The sequence below is a fragment of the Bubalus kerabau genome, chromosome 1, assembly GCF_029407905.1.
Source record: "Bubalus kerabau isolate K-KA32 ecotype Philippines breed swamp buffalo chromosome 1, PCC_UOA_SB_1v2, whole genome shotgun sequence".
NCBI classification, from domain to species: domain Eukaryota; kingdom Metazoa; phylum Chordata; class Mammalia; order Artiodactyla; family Bovidae; genus Bubalus; species Bubalus kerabau.
In genome coordinates this window covers 125768976-125790995 of record NC_073624.1, presented here as the reverse complement: position 1 = coordinate 125790995, position 22020 = coordinate 125768976, and the positions used below count along the sequence as shown (strand labels likewise).

Sequence of the window (22020 nt, the reverse complement as noted above, 5' to 3'; positions counted from 1 at the left end):
GCATGAGCTCTCCTGGAGCCATGCCTCCAGACCTGCCCCCAAGACCAAGACCTGGCCCCACTCAACAGTCTTCAGTGTCCAGTGCTGGGATGCCTCAGGCTAAACAACCAACAAGGTGGGGACATAGACCCATCCATCAGCAAGTAGGCTATCTAAAGTCACCCTGAGCCCACAGCCACTTATAAACACACCCCTTCACATGGCTCTACCCACCAGAGGGACAAGACCTTGCTCTTTTCACCAGTGGGTAGACACTAGTCCTTCCTACCAGAAAGCCTGCAGAAGTTTTTTAACTAGCTTCAACCACCAGGGGGCAGACAGAAGCAAGAAAACTATGATATGGCAGCCTGCACATGAGTTCAAGTAGGCTCTGGGAGTTGGTGATGGACAGGGAAGCCTGGCATGCTGCAGTCCATGGGGTTGCAAAGAGTAGGAAATGACTGAGCGACTGAACTGAACTGAACTGAGAAGCCTACAGACTAAGTCACCAAAGGTAGATCAGAACCTACCCTGGGACCATGGGACCAGCTGATCCCTGGCCCTTGCGACAAGAGAGGAGTGCATTGCTGGGACACATAGGACATCCCCTACAGAGGGCCACGTCTCCCAGGTTGAGAAATATAACTAACTTTCCACATACATAAAAATAAAAATAGAATTTTAGATAAAATGTGACAGCAGAGGAATATGTTCCAGAAGAAGGAACAAGATAAAACTCAGGAACAGTAACTATGTGAAGTGGAGTTAGGCAACTTACATGAGAAAGACTTCAGAGTAATGATTATAAAGATGATCTAAGAACTTGGGAAAAGAATGGATGCACAGAGTGAGAAGTTACAAGAATTTTTAAAAACAAAGAGTTATAAAATATAAAGAACAACCAAATAGAGTTGAAGAGTAAAATAATTGAAATGAAAAATACACTAGAAGGAATCAATAGCAGAATAAATGAGGAAGAACTTACAGTGAGCTGGAAGAGAGTAGTGGAAATCACTGCCATGGAACAGAATAAAGGAAAAAGAATGAAAACAGTTAGACCTCTGGAACAACATCAGATACACCAACATTTGCATTATGGGGTCCCAGAAGGAGGAGAGAGAGAAAGAGAGAGAGAGAGAGAGACAGAGAAGCCCTGAGAAGATTTATGGAGAGATAATAGCAGAAAACTTCCCTAAAATGAAAACAAGAGTCACCCAAGTCCAGGAAGCACAGAGTCCCACACAGGATAAACTGAAGGAGCAACACAATGAGACACAGAATAATCAAAGTGACAAAAACTAAAGATAGAGAAAATTAAAAGCAATAAGAGAAATGCAACAAATAAAATACAAAGGAATCCTCATAGACTATCAGCTGATTTCTCATCAGAAACTGCAGGCCAGAAAGGAGTGGCAGGATATATTTAAAATGATTAAAGGGAAAAACCTACAAACAAGAAAACCCTACCCAACAACATTCTCATTCAGATTTGATGAAGAAATCAATTGGTTTCCAGACAAGCAGAAGATAAGAGAAGTCAGTTTCATGAGACAAGCTTTGCAACAAATGCTAAAGAAACTTCTCTAAGTGGAAAAGAAAAAGCCACAAGAAGAAGCAAGAAAATAACAAAATGGGGAAGTTTACTGGTAAAGGCAAACATATAGCAAAGATGGGAAATCATCTATACACATGTATGATATCTAACCCAGTAATTGTGAGAGGAGGAGAGTACAAATGCAGGATATTTGAAACACATTTCAATACACACAAAAAGAAAAGGGAATCCAAACATAATACTAAAGATAGTCATCAAGAGAACTAGAGAAGAGAACAAAAGAGAAAGGGAAGAAAAAAGACCTACAAAAACAAATCCAAAACAATTAAGAAAATAACAATAGAAATATACATATTGATAATCACCTTAAATGTAATAGATTAAGTGCTCCAACCAAAAGACACACATTGGTTGAATGGATACAAAAACAAGACTTGTATGCATGCTGTCCACAAGAGATCCACTACAGATAGGGACACATAGAGAGTGAAAGTGAGAGGATGGAAAATTATTCCATGTAAATCAAAATCAAAAGAAAGCTAGAGTAGCAATACTCAAAGCAGACAAAGGACTTTAAAATAAAGACTATTACAAGAGACAAAGAAGGCACTATGTAATCATCAAGGGATCAGTCCAAGAAGAAGATATAACAATTGTAACAATATATGCACCCAATTGGAGAAGGCAATGGCAACCCACTCCAGTATTCTTGCCTGGAGAGTCTCATGCACAGAAGAGCCTGGTGGGCTGCTGTATATGGGGTCACACAGACTTGTACATAACTGAAGCGACTTAGCAGGAGCAGCAGCATGCACCCAACAGAGAAGCATTTCAATAAGACAATTGTTAACAAGACAGAAAAAGAGAAATCAACAGTAACACAACAGTGGGGGATTTTAACAGCTCACTTATATCAATTGACAGATCATCCAGACAGCAAATCAATAAGGAAACACAGGCCTTAAATGACACATTAGACCAGATGGACTTAACTGATACATATATATATATATGTGTATATATATATAATCATTTCACCTGAAAGGAGCAGACTACACATTCTTCTCAAGTGTATATGAAACATTCTCACATGCTGGGATTGATCACATGCTGGGATTGATCACATTCTGGACCACGAGGTGAATCTCAGTAAACTGAAGACAGTTAGAATCATATCAAGCATCTTTTTCAGTCACAACCCTGTGAGATCAGAAATAAGCTACATGAGCTTCCCTGTAGCTCAGGAGTCAAGAATCCACCTGCCAATACAAGAGACATGGGTTTGGTCCCTGGTCTAAGGAAATGCCACGTGCCCTGTAGTAAACACGACTGCGGCCACAACCACCTGAGCCTGCGCTGCAGAGCCCACAGGCAGCCACTGCGCCCGCGTGCCACAACTACTGCAGCCACGTGCCCTGCAGCCTGTGCCCTGCAACACAGAGCCACCACGGGGAGAAGCCCACGTAGCACGACTAGAGAGCCGCCTCCACTCACCCAACTAGAGAAAAGCCCACGTAGCAGTGAAGACCCAGAACAGCCACAAATAAATAAATAGTAAAAAAGAAATAAACTAAAGAACTGCAAAAATTTCAAACATGTGGAGGCTAAACAATATGATAATAAACAACCAATGGATCACTCAAGAAATCAAAGGGGAAGTAAAGAAATACCTAGACACAAATGAAAATTAAAACACAAGATCGAAACCCCATGGGACACAGCAAAAGCAGTTCTAGGAGGGAAGTTTATTAACAATACAATCATACCCCATGAAACAAGAAAAATCTCAAACATACATCCTAACCTTACACCTAAAGCAATCAGAGAAAGAAGGATAAACAAAGCACAAAGTTAGTAGAAGGAAAGAAACCATAAATACCAGAGCAGAAATAAATGAAATAGAAACTAAGAAAACAATAGAAAGGAGCAATGAAAGCAAAAACTGGTTCTTTGTAAAGGTAAACCAAGTTAGAACCTTTAGCCAGACTCATCAAGAAAAGAAGTGAGAGGGCCTAAATCAATAAAATTAGAAATGCAAAAGGAAAAGTTACAACTGACACCACATAAAGGAGCATGAATACTACTACAAGCAACTGTATGCCAATAAAATGGACAATCTGGAAGAAATGAGCAAATTCTTAGAAAGACAGAATCTCCCAAGATGGAAACAGGAAGAATAGAAAATATGAGCAGACCAATTACAACTACTGAAACTGAATCAGTAATTTAAAAACTCCATCAAATGAAAGTCCAGGACCAGATGACTTCACAAGTGAATTCTGCAAAATATTTAGAGAAGTGTTAACACTTTTGCTTCTGAATACATTCCCCAAAATTGCAGAGGAAGGAACACTTTCAAACTCCTTTTATGAGGTCACCATCACCCTGATATCAATACCAGAAAAAGATACCACAGAAAAAGAAAATTACAAGCCCATATAACTGATTAATGGGGGCTTCCCTGGTGGCCCAGTGGAAAAGAACCTGCCTGCCAATGCAGGAGAAGTGGATTTGATCCCTGGGTTAGGAAGATCCCCTGGAGAAGGAAATGGCAACCCACTCCAGTATTCTTGCCTGAGAAATCCCATGGACAGAGGATCCTGGTGGGCTACAGTCCATGGGGTCACAAAAGTCATGGGGACATGACTTAGAGACTAAAAAGCAACCATATAACTGATGAACATAGATGCAAAAATCCTCAACAAAATACTAGCACGTCAAATCCAGCAATACGTTAAAAGGACCATGCACCATGATCAAGTGAGATTCATCCCAAGGATGCAAGGATTTTTCAATATTTACAAATCAAACAAGGACTGGTCACCACATCAACAGACTGAAGAAGGAAAACCATATGATCATCTCAATAGATACAGAAAAAAGCTTTTGACAAAATCAACAACCATTTATGATGGAAACTATCTGGAAAGTGGACACAGAGGAAACCTACCTGAACATAGTAAAGGCCATATACAACCAACCCACTGCAAACATTACTCTCAGTGGTGAAAAACTGAAAGCATTTTCTCTCAGATTAGGAATAAGACAAGGATGTCCACTCTCATGACTATTATTCAACATAGTTTTGGAAGTCCTCACCACAGGAATTGGAAAAAAAAAAAATCCAAATTGGAACAGAAGTAAAATTGTTATTGTTTACAGATGACATAATACTCTACATAGAAAATCCTAAAAATGCTACCAGAAAACTACTAAAGCTCATCAGTGAATTTGAAAAAGTCTCAAGGCTTCCCTGGTAACTCAGATAGTAAAGAATCTATCTGCCTGCAATGCAGGAGACCTGGGTTTGATCCCTGGGTTGGGAAGATCCCCTAGAGAAGGGAATGCCAACCCACTCCAGTGTTCTTGCCTGGAAAATCCCATGGACAGAGGATCCTGGTGGGCTACAGTCCATGGGGTCACAAAGGTTACACAGGACTGAGTGACTAGCGCACACACACACAGGGTACAAAAAAAAAAAAAATCAATACACAGAAATCTGTTGCATTTCTATACAGTAACAACCAAAGATCAGAAAGAGAAATTAAGGAAAGAATCTCATTTACCATCACATCAAAAAGAATAAAACACATCAGAATAAACTTACCTAAGGAGACAAAAGACCTATATTCTGAAAAGTGTAAGACACTGCTGAAAGAACAAAGATGACACACACAGATGAGAAGATATAACCTGTGCTTGGATTGAAAGAATCAATATTGTCAAAATGACTTTACTACCAAGCAATCTAGAGATTCAATGTAATCCCTATCAAATTACCAATGGCGTTTTCCTCAAAACTATAACAAAAATTAAGGAAACAGAAAAGACCCCAAATAGCCAAAGAATCTTGAGAAAAAAGAACAGAGGTGGAGAAATCAGGCTCCCTGGGTTCAGACTATATTACAAAGTTATAGTAACCAAGACAGTATGGGACTGGCACAAAACAGACACATAACTCCATGGAACAGAATAGGGAGCCTAGGAATAAACACACATAATTATGGTCAATTTGTCTACAACAAAGGTGGCAAGACTATGCAATGGAGAAAAGATGATTTCTTTAATAAGTGATATTGGGAAAACTGGACAGCTATATGTAAAAGAACGAAATCACAACATTCTCCTACACCATATAAAAAATGAACTCAAAATCAATTAAAGGCCTAAATGTAATACCAGAAACCGTAACACTTCTAGAGGGAAACATAGGCAGTACACTTTCACATAAATTGTAGCAATGCATTTTTGGATCAGTCTCCTAAAGCAAAGGAAAACAAAGTAAAAATAAAGAAATGGGACCTAATTAAATTTAAACTCACAGCAAAGGAAACCATGAACAAAATGAAAAGACAACTTACAGAACTGAAGAAAATATTTGCAAAGGATGTGACTGACAAAGGATTAATCTCCAAAACATACAAAGAACTATGCAGCTGAATATAAAAAAAAAACCCCAAACAAATCACCCAGTCAAAAAATGGGTGTATTTAAATAGATGTTTCTCCAAAGACACCATATAGATGGCCAAAAGGCACATGAAAAGATGCCCCACATCACTAATTATTAGAGAAATACATATCAAAACTATAAAGAGGTAGCAGTTCACATCCGTCAGAATGGTGTACAAATAACAAATGCTGGAGAGAAAGTGGAGAAAAGGGAGCCCTCCTACAATGCTGGTGGGAAAGTAAATCGGTACAGCCACTATGGAAACAATATGGGCATTCCCTAACAAACTAGAAATAGAGCTACTATATTATCCTGCAATTCACTCCTGGGCATATATCCAGAGAAAACCATTATTTGAAAATATATATGTACTCCAATGTTCATTGCAGCACTGTTTACAATAGCCAAGACAAGGAAGCAGCCTGATTATCTGAATGGATGAGGGAGATGTGATATATATAATGCAATAGTACTCAGACATGAAAAATAATGAAATAATGCCTTTTGGAGCAACATAGATATACCTAGAGATTATCATACTAAGTTGCATAAGACAGAAAAATATAGGATATTGCTTATATATGAAATCTAATAAAAATGATACAAATGCATTTATATACAAAACAGAAATAGATTCACAGATAGAGAAAACAAGCTTATGGTTACCAAAGGAGAAAGCTGCGGGGAGTCAGAAATTAGGAGTTTGGGATTAACATATACATACTACTATGTAGAAAAAAATAACCAATCTACTGTATAGGACAGGGAACTATACTCAACATTTTATAATAACCCATAAGGGAAAAGAATCTGAAAAAAGATACACTTGTACATATAAATGAATCACTTTACTGTACACCTGAAACTAATACAACTTTGTAAATCACTATATTTTAATTAAAAAACAGTAAAAAAAAAAAATCTTCTATTTTTGTATTTCAAAAGCATTGTCACCATAAAGTATGGTTTTTATCCATGGAGTAAAAAAAAGAAATTCTAAGATAATTTTTAAGCTAGCCATAATTTATAAATAAGAACCATTGAATGTGAGCAGTTAGTTTTATAACTCTCATTCTCATTATTTTTAAATATATATATAAAGGAATGGCCACTTCAGTTTTCATTCCAATCCCAAAGAAAGGCAATGCCAAAGAATGCTCAAGCTACTGCACAATTGCATTCATCTCACACGCTAGTAAAGTAATGCTCAAAATTCTCCAAGCCAGGCTTCAGCAATACATGAACCGTGAACTTCCTGATGTTCAAGCTGGTTTTAGAAAAGGCAGAGGAACCAGAGACCAAATTGCCAACATCCGCTGGATCATGGAAAAAGCAAGAGAGTTCCAGAAAAACATCTATTTCTGCTTTATTGACTATGCAAAAGCCTTTGACTATGTGGATCACAATAAACTGTGGAAAATTCTGAAAGAGATGGGAATACCAGACCACCTGACCTGCCTCTTGAGAAACCTGTATGCAGTTCAGGAAGCAACAGTTAGAACTGGACATGGAACAACAGACTGATTCCAAATAGGAAAAGGAGTACATCAAGGCTGTATATTGTCACCCTACTTATTTAACTTATATGCAGAGTACATCATGAGAAACGCTGGACTGGAAGAAACACAAGCTGGAATCAAGATTGCTGGGAGAAATATCAATAACCTCAGATATGCAGATGACACCATCTTTATGGCAGAAAGTGAAGAGGAACTCAAAAGCCTCTTGACGAAAGTGAAAGAGGAGAGTGAAAAAGTTGGCTTCAAGCTCAACATTCAGAAAACGAAGATCATGGCATCTGGTCCCATCACTTCATGGGAAATAGATGGGGAAACAGTGGAAACAGTGTCAGACTTTATTTTTCTGGGCTCCAAAATCACTACAGATGGTGACTGCAGCCATGAAATTAAAAGACGCTTACTCCTTGGAAAGAAAGTTATGACCAACCTAGATAGCATATTCAAAAGCAGACATTACTTCACCAACAAAGGTCTGTCTAGTCAAGGCTATGGTTTTTCCTGTGGTCATGTATGGATGTGAGAGTTGGACTGTGAAGAAGGCTGAGCACCGAAGAATTGATGCTTTTGAACTGTGGTGTTGGAGAAGACTCTTGAGAGTCCCTTGGACTGCAAAGAGATCCAATCAGTCCATTCTGAAGGAGATCAGCCCTGGGATTTCTTTGGAAGGAATGATGCTGAAGCTGAAACTCCAGTACTTTGGCCACCTCATGCGAAGAGTTGACTCATTGGAAAAGATTCTGATGCTGGGAGGAACTGGGGGCAGGAGGAGAAGGGGACGACAGAGGATGAGATGGCTGGATGGCATCACTGACTCGATGGATGTGAGTCTGGGTGAACTCCGGGAGTTGGCGATGGACAGGGAGGCCTGGCGTGCTGTGATTCATGGGGTCGCAAAGAGTCGGACATGACTGAGCGACTGAACTGACTGAACTGAACTGAGAATTTCTACATTCTCTACCTGTGAGTTGATACAGACACTAAGTAATCATATTTGGTCTGGTGATATTTTGCCATAATTGAAGAAAGCTGTGGATGGGAATTAAGAAGAAATAAGACAGAGGCTGAAATAAACACATTCAGTTGGGTTGCATCTAATGTAACAGAATTCTGGTGAAGCCCTGTAAGACAAAGTGACCTCTTGGCCCGCCACTGAAATCATCTGAAGATGAGAACATGCTTATTCAACGTGTATTTGGACTTTGGGTGTGTGGTTCAAGACTCATCTGCTCAGTTGTCTTACTTTCTGGGAGAACTGAAGAGTTCAGTCAAACAATTTATCTACAAGTTACATAATTTTGTACATACAAAATAGGAACTTGAAGTCCCACTTCTCAGAATAATAGTAAAATTCTATGAATAAAAAGACAAAATTAGCACATAATACTATTATGGTAAGAAATGGAATATAAAAATGATTTGATTTGCTTTAAAAGCTTACTAACCATTTCTTAGTTAGAAATACTAACTACTTTTATTTGATTACTTTTATTTTATTGACTACTTTTATTTAGTTAGGGAATCATAAAATGACCTGAAAAAAATAATATTCCACTGCAGAAAAGAATCCTAATTTCCTGAAGAGAGTTCGCTATCCATTTTAAAATGAATAAGAGTCAAGGCTTTTTATTTTCTAAGTAGTCAAATATAAACACAAATGAATAAAATTCCCTTCAAAGCTAGCTGCAGAGAAGGCAATGGCACCCCACTCCAGTACTCTTGCCTGGAAAATCCCATGGATGGAGGAGTCTGCAGTCCATGGGGTTGCTAAGAGTTGGACAGGACTGAGCGACTTCACTTTCACTTTTCACTTTCATGCACTGGAGAAGGAAATGGCAACCCACTCCAGTGTTCTTGCCTAGAGAATCCCAGGGTCGGTGGGGCCTGGTGGGCTGCCATCTAAGGGGTCGCATAGAGTCGGACATGACTGAAGTGACTTAGCAGCAGCAGCAAAGCTAGCTGAAAACAAGTTTGTGCAGTTTACAACACATTTTCATGTGACTACCCTTTTCTAGAAAAATCTTTTACTGTTCACACTTAAAAAAATTATGCATACTGCAAAGAGCAACGCATTCCATCCCTACAACCCCGGACGGTGGAGGAAGGCTAAGGAAGCTGGTCTAGGCACATGGTGTGGCTTCCCAGGTGCCATTCAAGATGGACCATCAGGGCCCTCGCACCTCACTGGCCGCCCTCCTTCATAGCAACCTTGGTGGGAATACGCAACTACACATGGCCTCAAGACCTTTGGGGACCTTCTCTTTTGGTGTAGAAAAGATGCCCAGGACATTTATAGCCCAACTCAGCTATCACAGTCTGTAAATGACTCTCAACTTGTTCTAGAAATTACATCACATACATCTCCCACCAATTTTTCACTTGGTCTCTGGTGAGGTGCAAAGTAAAACTAAAGGTCTTGTTATAAGAACACCATTGCCCCAATACAGGGTCAACTGCAGAGGATAATGAGGAAGGCCAGCTCTGCTGTGATGACGGACTAAAATCATGATGGAGGGATAACTGTTTATAAAATGAAGTCAGGCAGCCACTGTTGTGAGCAAATTCCTTAAAATCAATCTCTCTCTCTCTCTCTCTCTGGGGAACTGTAGAAAATTCTTAAAGAGATGGGAATACCAGACCACCTTACCTGCCTCCTGAGAAATCTGTATGTGGGTCAAGAAGCAACAGTTAGAACTGGACATGGAACAACAGACTGGTTGCAAATTGGGAAAGGAGTATGTCAAGGTTGTATACTGTCACCCTGCTTACTTGACTTATATGCAGAGTACATCATGTGAAATGCCGGGCTGGATGAAACACAAGCTGGAATCAAGATTGCCAGGAGAAATATCAATAACTTCAGAAATGCAGATGACACCACCCTTATGGAAGAAAGCAAAGAAGAACTGAAGAGTCTCTTGATGAAAGTGAAAGAGGAGGATGAAAAAGCTGGCTTAAAACTCAACATTCAAAAAATGAAGATTATGGCATCCAGTTCCATCACTTCATGGCAAATAGATGGGGAAACAGTGGAAACAGTGACAAACTTTCGTTTCTGGCGCTCCAAAATCACTGCAGATGGTGACTGCAGCCATGAAATTAAAAGATGCTTGCTCCTTGGAAGAAAAGCTATGACAAACCTAGACAACATATTAAAAGGCAGAGACATTACTTTGCTGACAAAGGTCCATCTAGTCAAAGCAATGGTTTTTCCAGTAGTCACGTATGGATGTGAGAGTTGGACAATAAAGAGAGCTGAGCGCCAAAGAATTGATGCTTTTGAACCATGCTGTTGCAGAAGACTCTTGAGAGTCCCTTGGACTGCAAGGAGATCCAACTTGTCCATACTAAAGGAAATCAGTTTTGAATATTCATTGGAAGGACTGATGCTGAAGCTGAAACTCCAATACTTTGGCCACCTGATGCTAAGAACTGACTCTTTGGAAAAGACCCTGATGCTGGGAAAGATTGGAGGTGGGACGAGAGGGGGAGGACAGAGGATGAGACGGTTGGATGGACATGAGTTTAAGTAAACTCCGGGAGCTGGTGATGGACAGGGAGGCCTGACATGCTGCAGTCCATGGGGTCGCAAAGAGTCAGACACGACTGAGAGACTGAACTGAACTGATGATGGCAAACCTCTACTGTGAAAGTGAGGGCCCTGCAAGGGGGCTCAGGGGCCCACTGAATTCTGCTTTCGCACATGGAAACTCATGTCCTGTAACCAAACCCTTCACACTTTTTCTTGAAATAGTTTCCTGCTGTCTTCCTTTCTGGTGTATTTCCACAGCCATAAAACCTATTCTAAAGAGAAGGTGCTAATAAGCTATCTAGTCACAATAATTTGATATAACAGGATTATATATCATCCAGAATTATAAAAATAAAAGTCAGAAATCCAATGTATAATTAAAGTACACTGTTAGTTTCTTTTATGCTTGAAAATAAAAACTGAGCTACTGATTGACTCCTTAAGATGAAGCACATTAAATGCTTTATAAGCCTACTCTGAGAACAAATATTAAAGGAAAGTAATTTCTCACCACTTATGAGTCTCTGTCAGTGAGTTCTCCTCTGCTTCTTGGTCAATTTTAGCTGAAAATATAAGAAAAGAAATAGATGAGATATGATAAATGGTTATAACCATCTTAAAATAGATCAAATAATATGAAATATATTTCAATACATTAATGCTAATGCACTCCACCAAAAGTTTATTTTTAAAAAAATTTATTGGAATATACTTATAGAATTTTATTTAAAATCTATGAATAGATATGATTGAATAGGTTATATTTAATTTTCATTAAGTTAATACTACTTTCTAAGTAATTTCTTTAAATTAGTCACATTAACCTGAGAAAATAAAATACCAAATAACTTGATATTCACATCAAATTTGTCTGTCGATGATTTTAATACCAATAATTAGTTGAAAACAATTCTCTCAAGCAAAGGTCTGAAAACCAAGTAAAAACCTAAATAGAAAAGATATGGAATGATCTTTACCAGTGCTCTCCACATCAGATCACAACTGAGTAGATCCAGAGCTCACTTCTATGCAGACATAGGATAAAATACTAATACTTTCTCCTAACTTCAAGTGATGACATGACAGTGCACCCACTGATTTGCTACTAGATTTGTCTAGAAATAAAGAATGGTAGCTGGACACAAACCCAAAGATCAAATTTGGGAAAGGGATTACATCATTATTTTAAAATTGTTTAAAATAACACAGAAACTCCCATCACATAAAGTATGTATGGCAATGACTTTCACTGGCCAGTAAGCATTCTAGGAATTTATGTATTACTTTATATACATACACACATATTTGGCACAGAAGTTTAAAATATACTCCCACTTCTTACAGTGCTTTTAATAATATTTTTAGTCAATTCCCCTAGATCTCAAAATGTAGTTGTGACCCACTAAATTCATTTCATTCTTCACTAATTATCTGTGACACACAGTTTGAAAATCACTGAGCTACTGGACAAAAAAATGAAAAAAATCAAAGAAAAAAACCACCCTGGAGCTAGTGAAAGAAGTTATATTTTCATAATCATTTCCTTTGGAGGCACACTTGCAGCCATTTGTAAAAATTAAAAGACAGAAAGGAGCAGGGCAAAATGATTATAAATATTGGAACTGGGCATGAAATCAAACCTGTGGCCACTTGGGAAATGTCAGTGACTGCATCACGACTTAAACAGTTGCCAGCTTCGGGAGCTGTTTCACAATCTCAAGACTGTTTGTTTGAAGGTCTGGACACGTCTGCAAAGCCAGTGTGGAGTGTTATGCAGGCCCTCTACAGGACTGCCTGAATTTAACAGCAATCCTGGGAGATGGTAGCAGAGGTATGTTTCCCCTTTCCCTTCTGGTTTTTTAGACTGCTTCCATAAAGCTACAGGTCAATCATTAGCCATATTATGAAACAGGATAGATGTTCCATGACTTCACTTTGAAAAGTCTCCAATGTTAACCTATTTACTTACAAAATCTGCTTTGGGCTGCTGTATGAAATGGTTTGTTTCCAGAAGTAATTCTAGAACCACAGAAAAGTTTAAGAGAAAAACAACAAAGCAACACAAAGCATAACACTTTCAGGAAGGACGTTCTTCCAATTGCCCTTGCGTCATTTTTTCCTTTTGTAAAATATAGAATTTAAGAATGAGAAAGGATGAAATTTTTTGGACTATTCTAGATGCACCGAGTAAATTATTTATGAAATTTAAAACACCCTAGAATGAGATTCCAGTGATGTGTATTCTATTCTGATTCTGCCTCTGAAATTAGCTTTGTAATCTTAGGCTTCCCTGGTGGCTCAGACGGTAAAGAGCCTCCTTGCAATACAGGAGAAAGAAAGTGAAAGTCGCTCAGTTGTGTCTGACTCTTTGCGACCCCATGGACTATACAGTCCATGGGATTCTCCAGTCAGAATAGTGGAGTGAGTAGCCTTTTCCTTCTCTAGGGAATCTTCCCAACCCAGGGTTTGAACCCAGATCTCCCACTTTGCAGGTGGATTTTTTACCTGCTGAGCCCTCAAGGAAGCCCCGGGTTTAATCCCTGGGTCAGGAAGATCCCCTGGAGAAGGAGATGGCAATCCACTCCAGTATTCTTGCCTGGAAAATCCCAGGGACAGAGGAGCCTGGTGGGCTACAGTCCAACGGGTTGCAAAGAGTCGGACACAACTGAGTGACTAACACACACAGAATCTTAGGCAAATAGATTAATCTGTTAACATATACAAAATATTTAGCATAGTGCCCCCAATAATTAGTAGGGGCTACATAAATATTCTTTGAAAATGTTGGATTTCAAGCTCTTGAAATCCTAAAGTGATACAGTACATAATAATGTTTAACTGAATACACCAACTGCTATTGTATCATGCTTCAACATTATGTGCAGATAAAGAAAACAGATACTTAACAGCTTTTTACATAATATAAGCCCCTAACTAGTTGTGAGTGGAATGAAGTGAGTTTCAGTTATTCATAATGATTCCTTGTGATGTATACTAAAACAGCTTTGGCTTTATTGTATGAGCAAGTTTTACTGAATAAACACTGCAGTTCAATGTGGCAGAAGAATGATTCTTACTAAAGGAATAAAACAAAAACAGGATCTCCGTCCAAACCTAATAGCCATATTACAACCATAAAACCAAATTGGGATAGGAGGAAATACTTTAAATTACTCTGTTTTCCATTTTTTCTAAACATGATTTTGAAGCTAAAAGGAGTTGTTTTCTCAGCTGGAATCAGCTTTGATAAAGTCCTATGAGAAATGATTCTCTTTTGTAGGGCAATCTTAGAAATAAAAAACTTGGGACTTCCTTGTTGGTCCAGTGGATAAGAATCCACCCTGCAATGAAGGGACATGGTTCAATCCTTGGTCAGGGAACTAAGATCCCATATGCCACAACTAAGACCCAATGCAGCCAAAAAAAAAAAAAAAAAAGAAATAAAAAATTTTCTGGAAACTTGGGGTGCATTTCGGATTTCGGAGACACTGAGCTACCATTTCTCAACACACTGCTTGCAGAAAAACACTATCAACATTTTGTTATCACAATCTTTTAAGCACACTTATGAGGTTAACTTGGGCTTCCCAAGTGATGTGAGAAGAACCTGCTTGTCAATGCAGGACACGTAAGAGACATGGGTTCGGTCCCTAGAGGAGGGCATGGCAACTCATTCCAGTATTCTTGCCTGGAGAATCCCACGGAGAGAGGATCCTGGTGGGCTATAGTCCATAGGGTCACAAAGACTCTAACATGACTGAAGTGACTTAGCATGCACATACAAGATGTTAACTTAGTGACAAATGCTGGATGTGTTTCTTTAGTTTGTAAGGATGAAACCAACCAAACTAAAATAAAATGTTACTAAAGTAGTAAAAATTAAGGTATTTTTTAGATAACTCTGTCATTCATTTAGGGGGCACTCAAATTAATTATATGCAGTGACCAAAATCTTAGACCAACTGTGTTTTTTATTAGGTTGCTGCTGCTGCTGCTGCTAAGTTGCTTCAGTTGTGATCGACTCTGTGCGACCCCATAGGTGGCAGCCCACTAGGCTCTTCTGTCCCTGGGATTCTCCAGGCAAGAACACTGGAGTGGGTTGCCATTTCCTTCTCCAATGCATGCATGTATGCTAAGTTGCTTCCGTTGTGTCCGACTCTGTGAGACCCTATGGACAGCAGCCCACCAGGCTCCTCTGTCCACAGGATTCTCTGGGCAAGAATACTGGAGTGGATAATTGCAGTTTAAGACCATGAATTTTAAATTATTATAACTAGGCTCAAATACATCTTTATTAATCAAAATAGGAGCCATTACAATCAACACATTTTTGCCAATGAGAAATAAGTTTGTTTATTCCTAAGGCATAAAAATCTATGCTTTGGGATTTGATGAACTCTTGGAAAGCATTTTCTGAATCCTGCTGGTTGTGGAAGCATATTCCCTGCAAAAAGTTGTCAAGATGCTTGAAGAAGTAAAAGTTGGTTGGCGAGATGTCAGGTGAATACAGCAGGTGAGGCAAAACTTCAGAGCTTAATTTATTCAACCTTTGAAGCATTGGTTGTACAACATGTGGTCAGGAATTGTCATGGAGAAGAATTAGGCCCTTTCTGTGGACCAATTCCAGCTGTGGGCATTGCAGTTTTTGGAGCGTCTCATCAAATTGCTGAGCATACTTCTCAGATGTAATGGTTTTTCCAGTATTCAAAAAGCTGTAGTGGGTCAGACTGGTTCAGTTCAGTTCAGTTGCTCAGTTGTGTCCGACTCTTTGTAACCCCATGGACTGCAGCATGCCAGGCCTCCCTGTCCGTCACCAACTCCCGGAATTTACTCAAACTCATGTCCATCGAGTTGTTGATGCCATCCAACCACCTCATCCTCTGTCCTCCCCTTCTCTTCTCGCCTTCAATCTTTCCCAGCATCAGCGTCTTTTCCAATGAGTCATGTCCATCTCTTTGGGACCCTGTGGACTGCAGCATGCAGGCTCTTCTGTTTTTCACTATCTCCTGGAGTTTGCTCACATTCGTGTCCATTGAGTTGGTGATGCTAGCTAACTAATTTATCCTCTGCCACCCCCTTCTCCTCCTGCCCTCAATCTCTCCTAGCATCAGGGTCTTCTCCAATGAGTTGGCTCTTCACATCAGGTGGCCAAAGCATTGGAGCTTCAGTTGCAGTAACAGTCCTTCCAATGAATATTCAGGACTGATTTCCTTTAGGATTGACTGGTTTGATCTTTTTGCAGTCCAAGGGACTCTCAAAAGTCTTCTCCAGCACCACAATTCAAAAGCATCAATTCTTTGACACTCAGCCTTCTTAATGGTCCAAATATCACAGATTATACAGACCTTTGTTGGCAAATGATGTCTTTCTTTTTTAATATAGTGTCTAGGTTTGTCATAACTTTCCTTCCAAGAAGCAAGCATCTTTTAAATTTCATGGATCCGGTCATTGTTGGCAGTGATCTTTCATTATTAGTATGTAGGAATGCAAGAGATTTCTGTGTATTAATTTTGTAACTTGCAACTTTATCAAATTCATTGGTGAGCTCTGGTTTTCTGGAAGCATCATTAGGATTTTCTATGTATAGTATCATGTCTTGGAGCCCATGAAAATAAAATCTGTCACTGTTTCCATTTTTTCCTCTTCTATCTGCCATGAAGTGATGGGACCAGATGTCATGATCCTGGTTTTCTGAATGTTGAGTTTCAAGCCAGCTTTTTCACTCTCCTCTTTCACCTTCATCAAGAGGCTCTTTAGTTCCTCTTCACTTTCTGCCATTTGAGTGGTATCATACTGCATATCCAAGGCTGCATATCCAGGAATTTTGACTCCAGCTTGTGATTCATCGAGCCCAGTATTTCACATGCATACACACTTGCCCTTATTTATGTTATACATACATAACCTTTCAAAGGTGATCCTCATCATTCATGGATTCTGTATTTGTGAAGTTGCCAATTCATTAAAATTGATTTTAATTCCAAAATAAACAAGCGCAGTGCCTTTGTAGTTGCTCACAGATGTATGCAGAACATTGAAAAGTCTGAGTCACCAGGCACATGTTCCTGGTTAAGGCTGAATACAGTGTGGCTCTGCTTTATTCCAAGTCTCATCCTGTACAAGTGTCCTTTTCTCAGTCTAGTGGGACGCAGTTTGGCATCTTTTTACCTCCTTCTTTCCTGGTAATCTCTCTTTTTAAACAGTCCACAAGCATGTAGGTGCAGAGCTACCTAGTGCCCTAAACCTGAGGAGGTTATGGTGTGCCTTATGGAGAAAATACATGTGCTGGGTAAGCTTCACTCAGGGGCTGTCAGACTTGGCTGTGAGTTTGATATTAATGAATTAGCAGTATAGTAAAGAAGGTGTATTCAAACATGAACACACATAAAGCAAGATTGTACTTTGGTTGGTTGATGAAATGAGACCAAAATGTGACCAGAGGCTTGAAGAACTGTCTTTACTGCTAGGAACAGTGGTCCAGTACTTACTAAATCAGTGTTTGTGGCAACCTTGTAGAACATAATGATGGCAAATAATGAGAATATATTTATCTTGTTTTAGAAATGAAATGAATATAAAATGTGAAAAAATATATGTATGTGTACATACATATGTACATAAATATGCTATGTTTCTATTATATATAAAATAAGTTATATGTAATATAAAATATCTAAAAATACATATAGTCATATTTTTAAATTTAATAATAAAAATGAAAAAGGAAAAGAAGTAAAATGTCACTGTTTGCAGATGACATGATACTATTCATAGAAAATCCTAATGATGTTGACAGAAAACCAGAGCTCACCAATGAATTTGGTAGAGTTGCAAACTACAAAATTAAAACACAGAAATCTCTAGCATTCCTATACACTAATAGTGAAAGATCAGAAAGAGAAATTAAGGAAACAATATAATTTACAATCACATCAAAAAGAATAAAATATCTAGAAGCAAACCTACCCAAGGAGGCAAAAGACTTATACTCCAAAAACTGTAAGATACTGATGAAAGAAGTCAAAGATGACAGTAACAGATGGAGAGATACCATGCTCCTAGATCGGAAGAATCAATGTTGTCAAAATAACCATACCACCCAAAGGCATCTACAGATTCAATACAATCCCTATGAAACTATAGCATTTTTCACAGAATTAGAAGAAAAGAATTTACTATTTGTATGGAAACATGAGATAAATAATGTTTAATCAAATTCCAGTATAACTCATTCACTGGGTTATCATCATTACAGACGCCTGAACAACCTGTAAAACGACAGAAGATGAAGCCAGTCTCCAGAGCACTGCTTGGCTTCAGTCTCAGGCCACATCAGTCTCTGGAGAATTCCTGAACTAGGAGAGCCTCCCCAGAGCACAGCTTCATACAGATCTGATCTTCAGAAGATATGCAACATTCCAAAGCAGAAATGTGTGGAGTAGTGAGTCCTTTGATATAATCATGTTTCAAGGAATTCAAACAGCAATAGATTAATAGATTTTTCCTATTAAAATTTTTTGTTCCTTTAATATTGCTTGAAATTTTCCACTGCTGCTTATTTCATAGGGATATAGGAAGAATAAAGAATATAATATTTATAAAGCTTTTATGGTCCTTGGGGAAAATGTGTTAAATATCCAGGAGTATTTATACATCCTATAAAAATAGAATATAATGTTTTAAAGATCAGAAAATCATCAATGTACTTTGTTTTGTAGCACAATGTTTTGATAAAGCAAATACCAAGTTGAACAGCATGTTTAGCTACTTGCTCATCTGTCACAACTGTGTGATTTATGATACAACATAATTTATTTTTCTGTGATGTTAAAATAATTCCTTTTAAACCAATGCCTATTTTTCAAAATGCCTTCTACCTTTCTGCTGAGCAGGGAGGGAAGTGCAGCATCTTTTCAGAATTTACTTTGAATAATAAATTGTTCCATGTTTTCTTTGAAAGGTTGGATGTGCTCTTTTGAGGACACTTGGTAAACTTTCCCTGCTTCAACTTCACAGGCTGAAATTAAAGAGAGACAGTGTTCAGAATGGCACACTGCTAATGGAGCATTAAAACAATTACAAATCGTTTTATGAAATCCTGTTAACCATGATAACTGACAAATGTCAGCATCCAATGGTGTCAAAAGAAGCCTATCATCAAAGCTTCACTCTAGGGGATTATAAAAAGAAATTAAAAATATTATAGTTGATGTACAACATTATGTTAGTTTCAGGTATACAACAGTGATTCAACATTTAAATACATTATGAAATGAATACCATGGTGAGTCTAGTAACTATCTGTGACCATACAAAGCTCCATGAAACTTCATGAAAAGAAGATAAAGTAGGTGAGTGAAACAGGTGAAAGGGATTAAAGAGGTACAAACTGCCAGTTACAAAATAAATAAGTCATAGGGATGCAAGGTACAGCATGGGGAATATAACACTGTAATACACTGGTGTATAATATATGAAAATTTTGTTGTTGTTCAGTCACGAAGTTGTATCCATCTCTTTGTGACACCATGGACTGCAGTTCGCCAGGCTTCCCCGACCCTCACTATCTCCTAGAGTTTGCCCAAGTTCATGTCCATTAAATCCGTGATGGAATCCAACCATCTCATCTCTGTCATTCCCTTCTCCTCCTGCCCTCAATCTTTCCCACCCTCAGGGTCTCTTCCAATGAATTGGCTGTTCATATCAGGTGGCCAAAGTATTGTAGCTTCAGCTTCAGTATCAGTCCCTCCAATGAATATTCAGGGTTGATATCCTTTAGGATTGGCTGGTTTGGTCTCCTTGCTTTCCGAGGGACTCTTAAAAGTCTTCTCCACCACTGCAATTTGAAAACATCAATTCTTCGGTGCTCAGCCTTATTTTATTTATTTATTTTTTTGGCCTTTTTAAAAAAAATTTTATTTTATTTTTAAACTTTACATAATTGTATTAGTTTTGCCAAATATCAAAATGAATCCACCATTCTTTTGGAGAAGGCGATGGCACCCCACTCCAGTACTCTTGCCTGGAAAATCCCATGGACAGAGGAGCCTGGTAGGCTTCATTGAGTCCATGGGGTCGCTCAGAGTTGGACACGACTGAGCGACCTCACTTTCACTTTTCACTTTCATGCATTGGAGGAGGAAATGGCAACCCACTCCAGTGTTCTTACCTGGAGAATCCCAGGGACCGGGGAGCCTTGTGGGCTGCCGTATATGGGGTCGCACAGAGTCGGGCATGACTGAAGCGACTTAGCAGCAGCAGCCTTCTTTATGGTCCAACTCTCATGTCTGTATATGATCACTGGAAAGACCATAGTTTGACTATATGGACGTTTGTCATCATTAAGTTGTACACCTGAAACTAATAATAATATTATAAGCCAACTGTACCCCATTTATAAAGGTAGGACAGATGAAAGGATTTTTATTTACAAAAAATAAAAAATTGTAAACTATTTGCTTTTGTGCATTACTTTAAATTTACCATTTTGAAGAATTTCAAAGTCTCTTCAAAATGATCTAAGGCTTCTCAACTAACAGTTGAGAAGAATCCTAAGAGTATGTTGGACACCAAGGAGATTAAACCGGTCAGTTTAAAGGAAATCAATCCTGAATATTCACTGGAGGGACTGATGCTGAAGCTGAAGCTCCAATACTTTGGGCACCTGATGCGAAGAGCTGACTCATTGGAAAAGACCCTGATGCTGGAAAGACTGAGGGCAGTAAGAAAAGGGGTGACGGAGATGAGATGGTTGGATGGCATCACCAACTCAATGGACACGCGAGCCTGTGTGCTAAGTTGCTTCAGTGGTGTCTGACTCTTTGAGACACTATGGACTGTATCCAGCCAGTCTTCTCTGTCCATGGGGGTTCTCCAGGCAAGAATACTGGAGTGGACTGCCATGCTCTTCTCCAGGCGATCTTCCCAACCCAGGGATCGAAGCTGCATCTATTCTGTCTCCTGCATTGTCGGTGGGTTCTGTACCACTAGTGCCACTTGGGAACCGCAGTGGACATGCGTGTGGGCAAACTGAGAGACAGTCAAGGACAGGAAAGCCTGGTGTGCGGCAGTCCATGGAGTCACAGAGTCAGACACGACTTACCAACTGAACAATAACAATAAAGCTTTACACATGCATCTTTTTTTTTTTTTTTTTACCTAATACATGAAAAAATGTTTTCTTCCTGGGAAAGTTCACATGCCACAAAATCTTAGGCAAGTATACCAAGGGCAGGTGGGGAGGAAATATGTGTCTTTTAACAAGATATGATAAATGTACAAATATTCTTGAACATAAAGTGAAAATAAGACAATAAAATTTGTGCCTGATGAAAAAGGCTGCTATTCAAATAACCAAGATGTGATTAAATAACCAGAATTCTAATACACATAACTTTTTAAACAATAAAAGAATAAGATTACTTGTAAAATTTTTCTTTTGCCACATATGAAAATGTTTATTTACACTGATTTTTACCTTCTTTAGAAACACTGAAAAATCTGTTCTCTCATTAAAGAAGCATAAATAACAACTGAGTTTCCTTAACATTGTAAGTTACCTCTCAGGTCTTTCTTGAGTTTTCTGAGGTCTTTTTGAAAATCTTCAAACTTCATCTGCGAGGCCTGAAAGAGGTCCTGGGGTTCGGGCAGCGGAAACACACACTGCTCTTTCCCAGCGTCCTGGTCAGCAGGAAGCACAGACAGTTACGTAAATGAGGACAGAGCAGCAGCAGCAATGACAAACGACACGAAACACGACCACATCGCTCAGCAACAGGGAATAACAGAATGTGACTCTGTGAACGTTATCTCACCTCATCAAAATTGCGAAGATAATATGACACGATATATGACAACAGGCTTCTGCTATTGTCCTAGGCAGAGAGACCAAAGTGAGTAGGAACACATTTTTTAAAATGACTAAATATACAGCGTTAAATAAAATTCATCCCAGTAAACCCACGCATGTAGATGAGAATATTTAG

At 38.8% G+C, this 22020-nt stretch overlaps 1 protein-coding gene across 1 annotated transcript in view; it reads right to left on the bottom strand.

The window, feature by feature from the left end:
• LOC129654693 (formin-2-like) overlaps positions 1-22020 on the bottom strand; it is a 77013-nt gene that overhangs the window by 42615 nt on the left and 12378 nt on the right. The window contains 4 exon segments of the mRNA XM_055584217.1: positions 11547-11598; positions 18960-19052; positions 21595-21715; positions 21850-21909. Coding sequence (XP_055440192.1) covers positions 11547-11598; positions 18960-19052; positions 21595-21715; positions 21850-21909 — 326 coding nt within the window.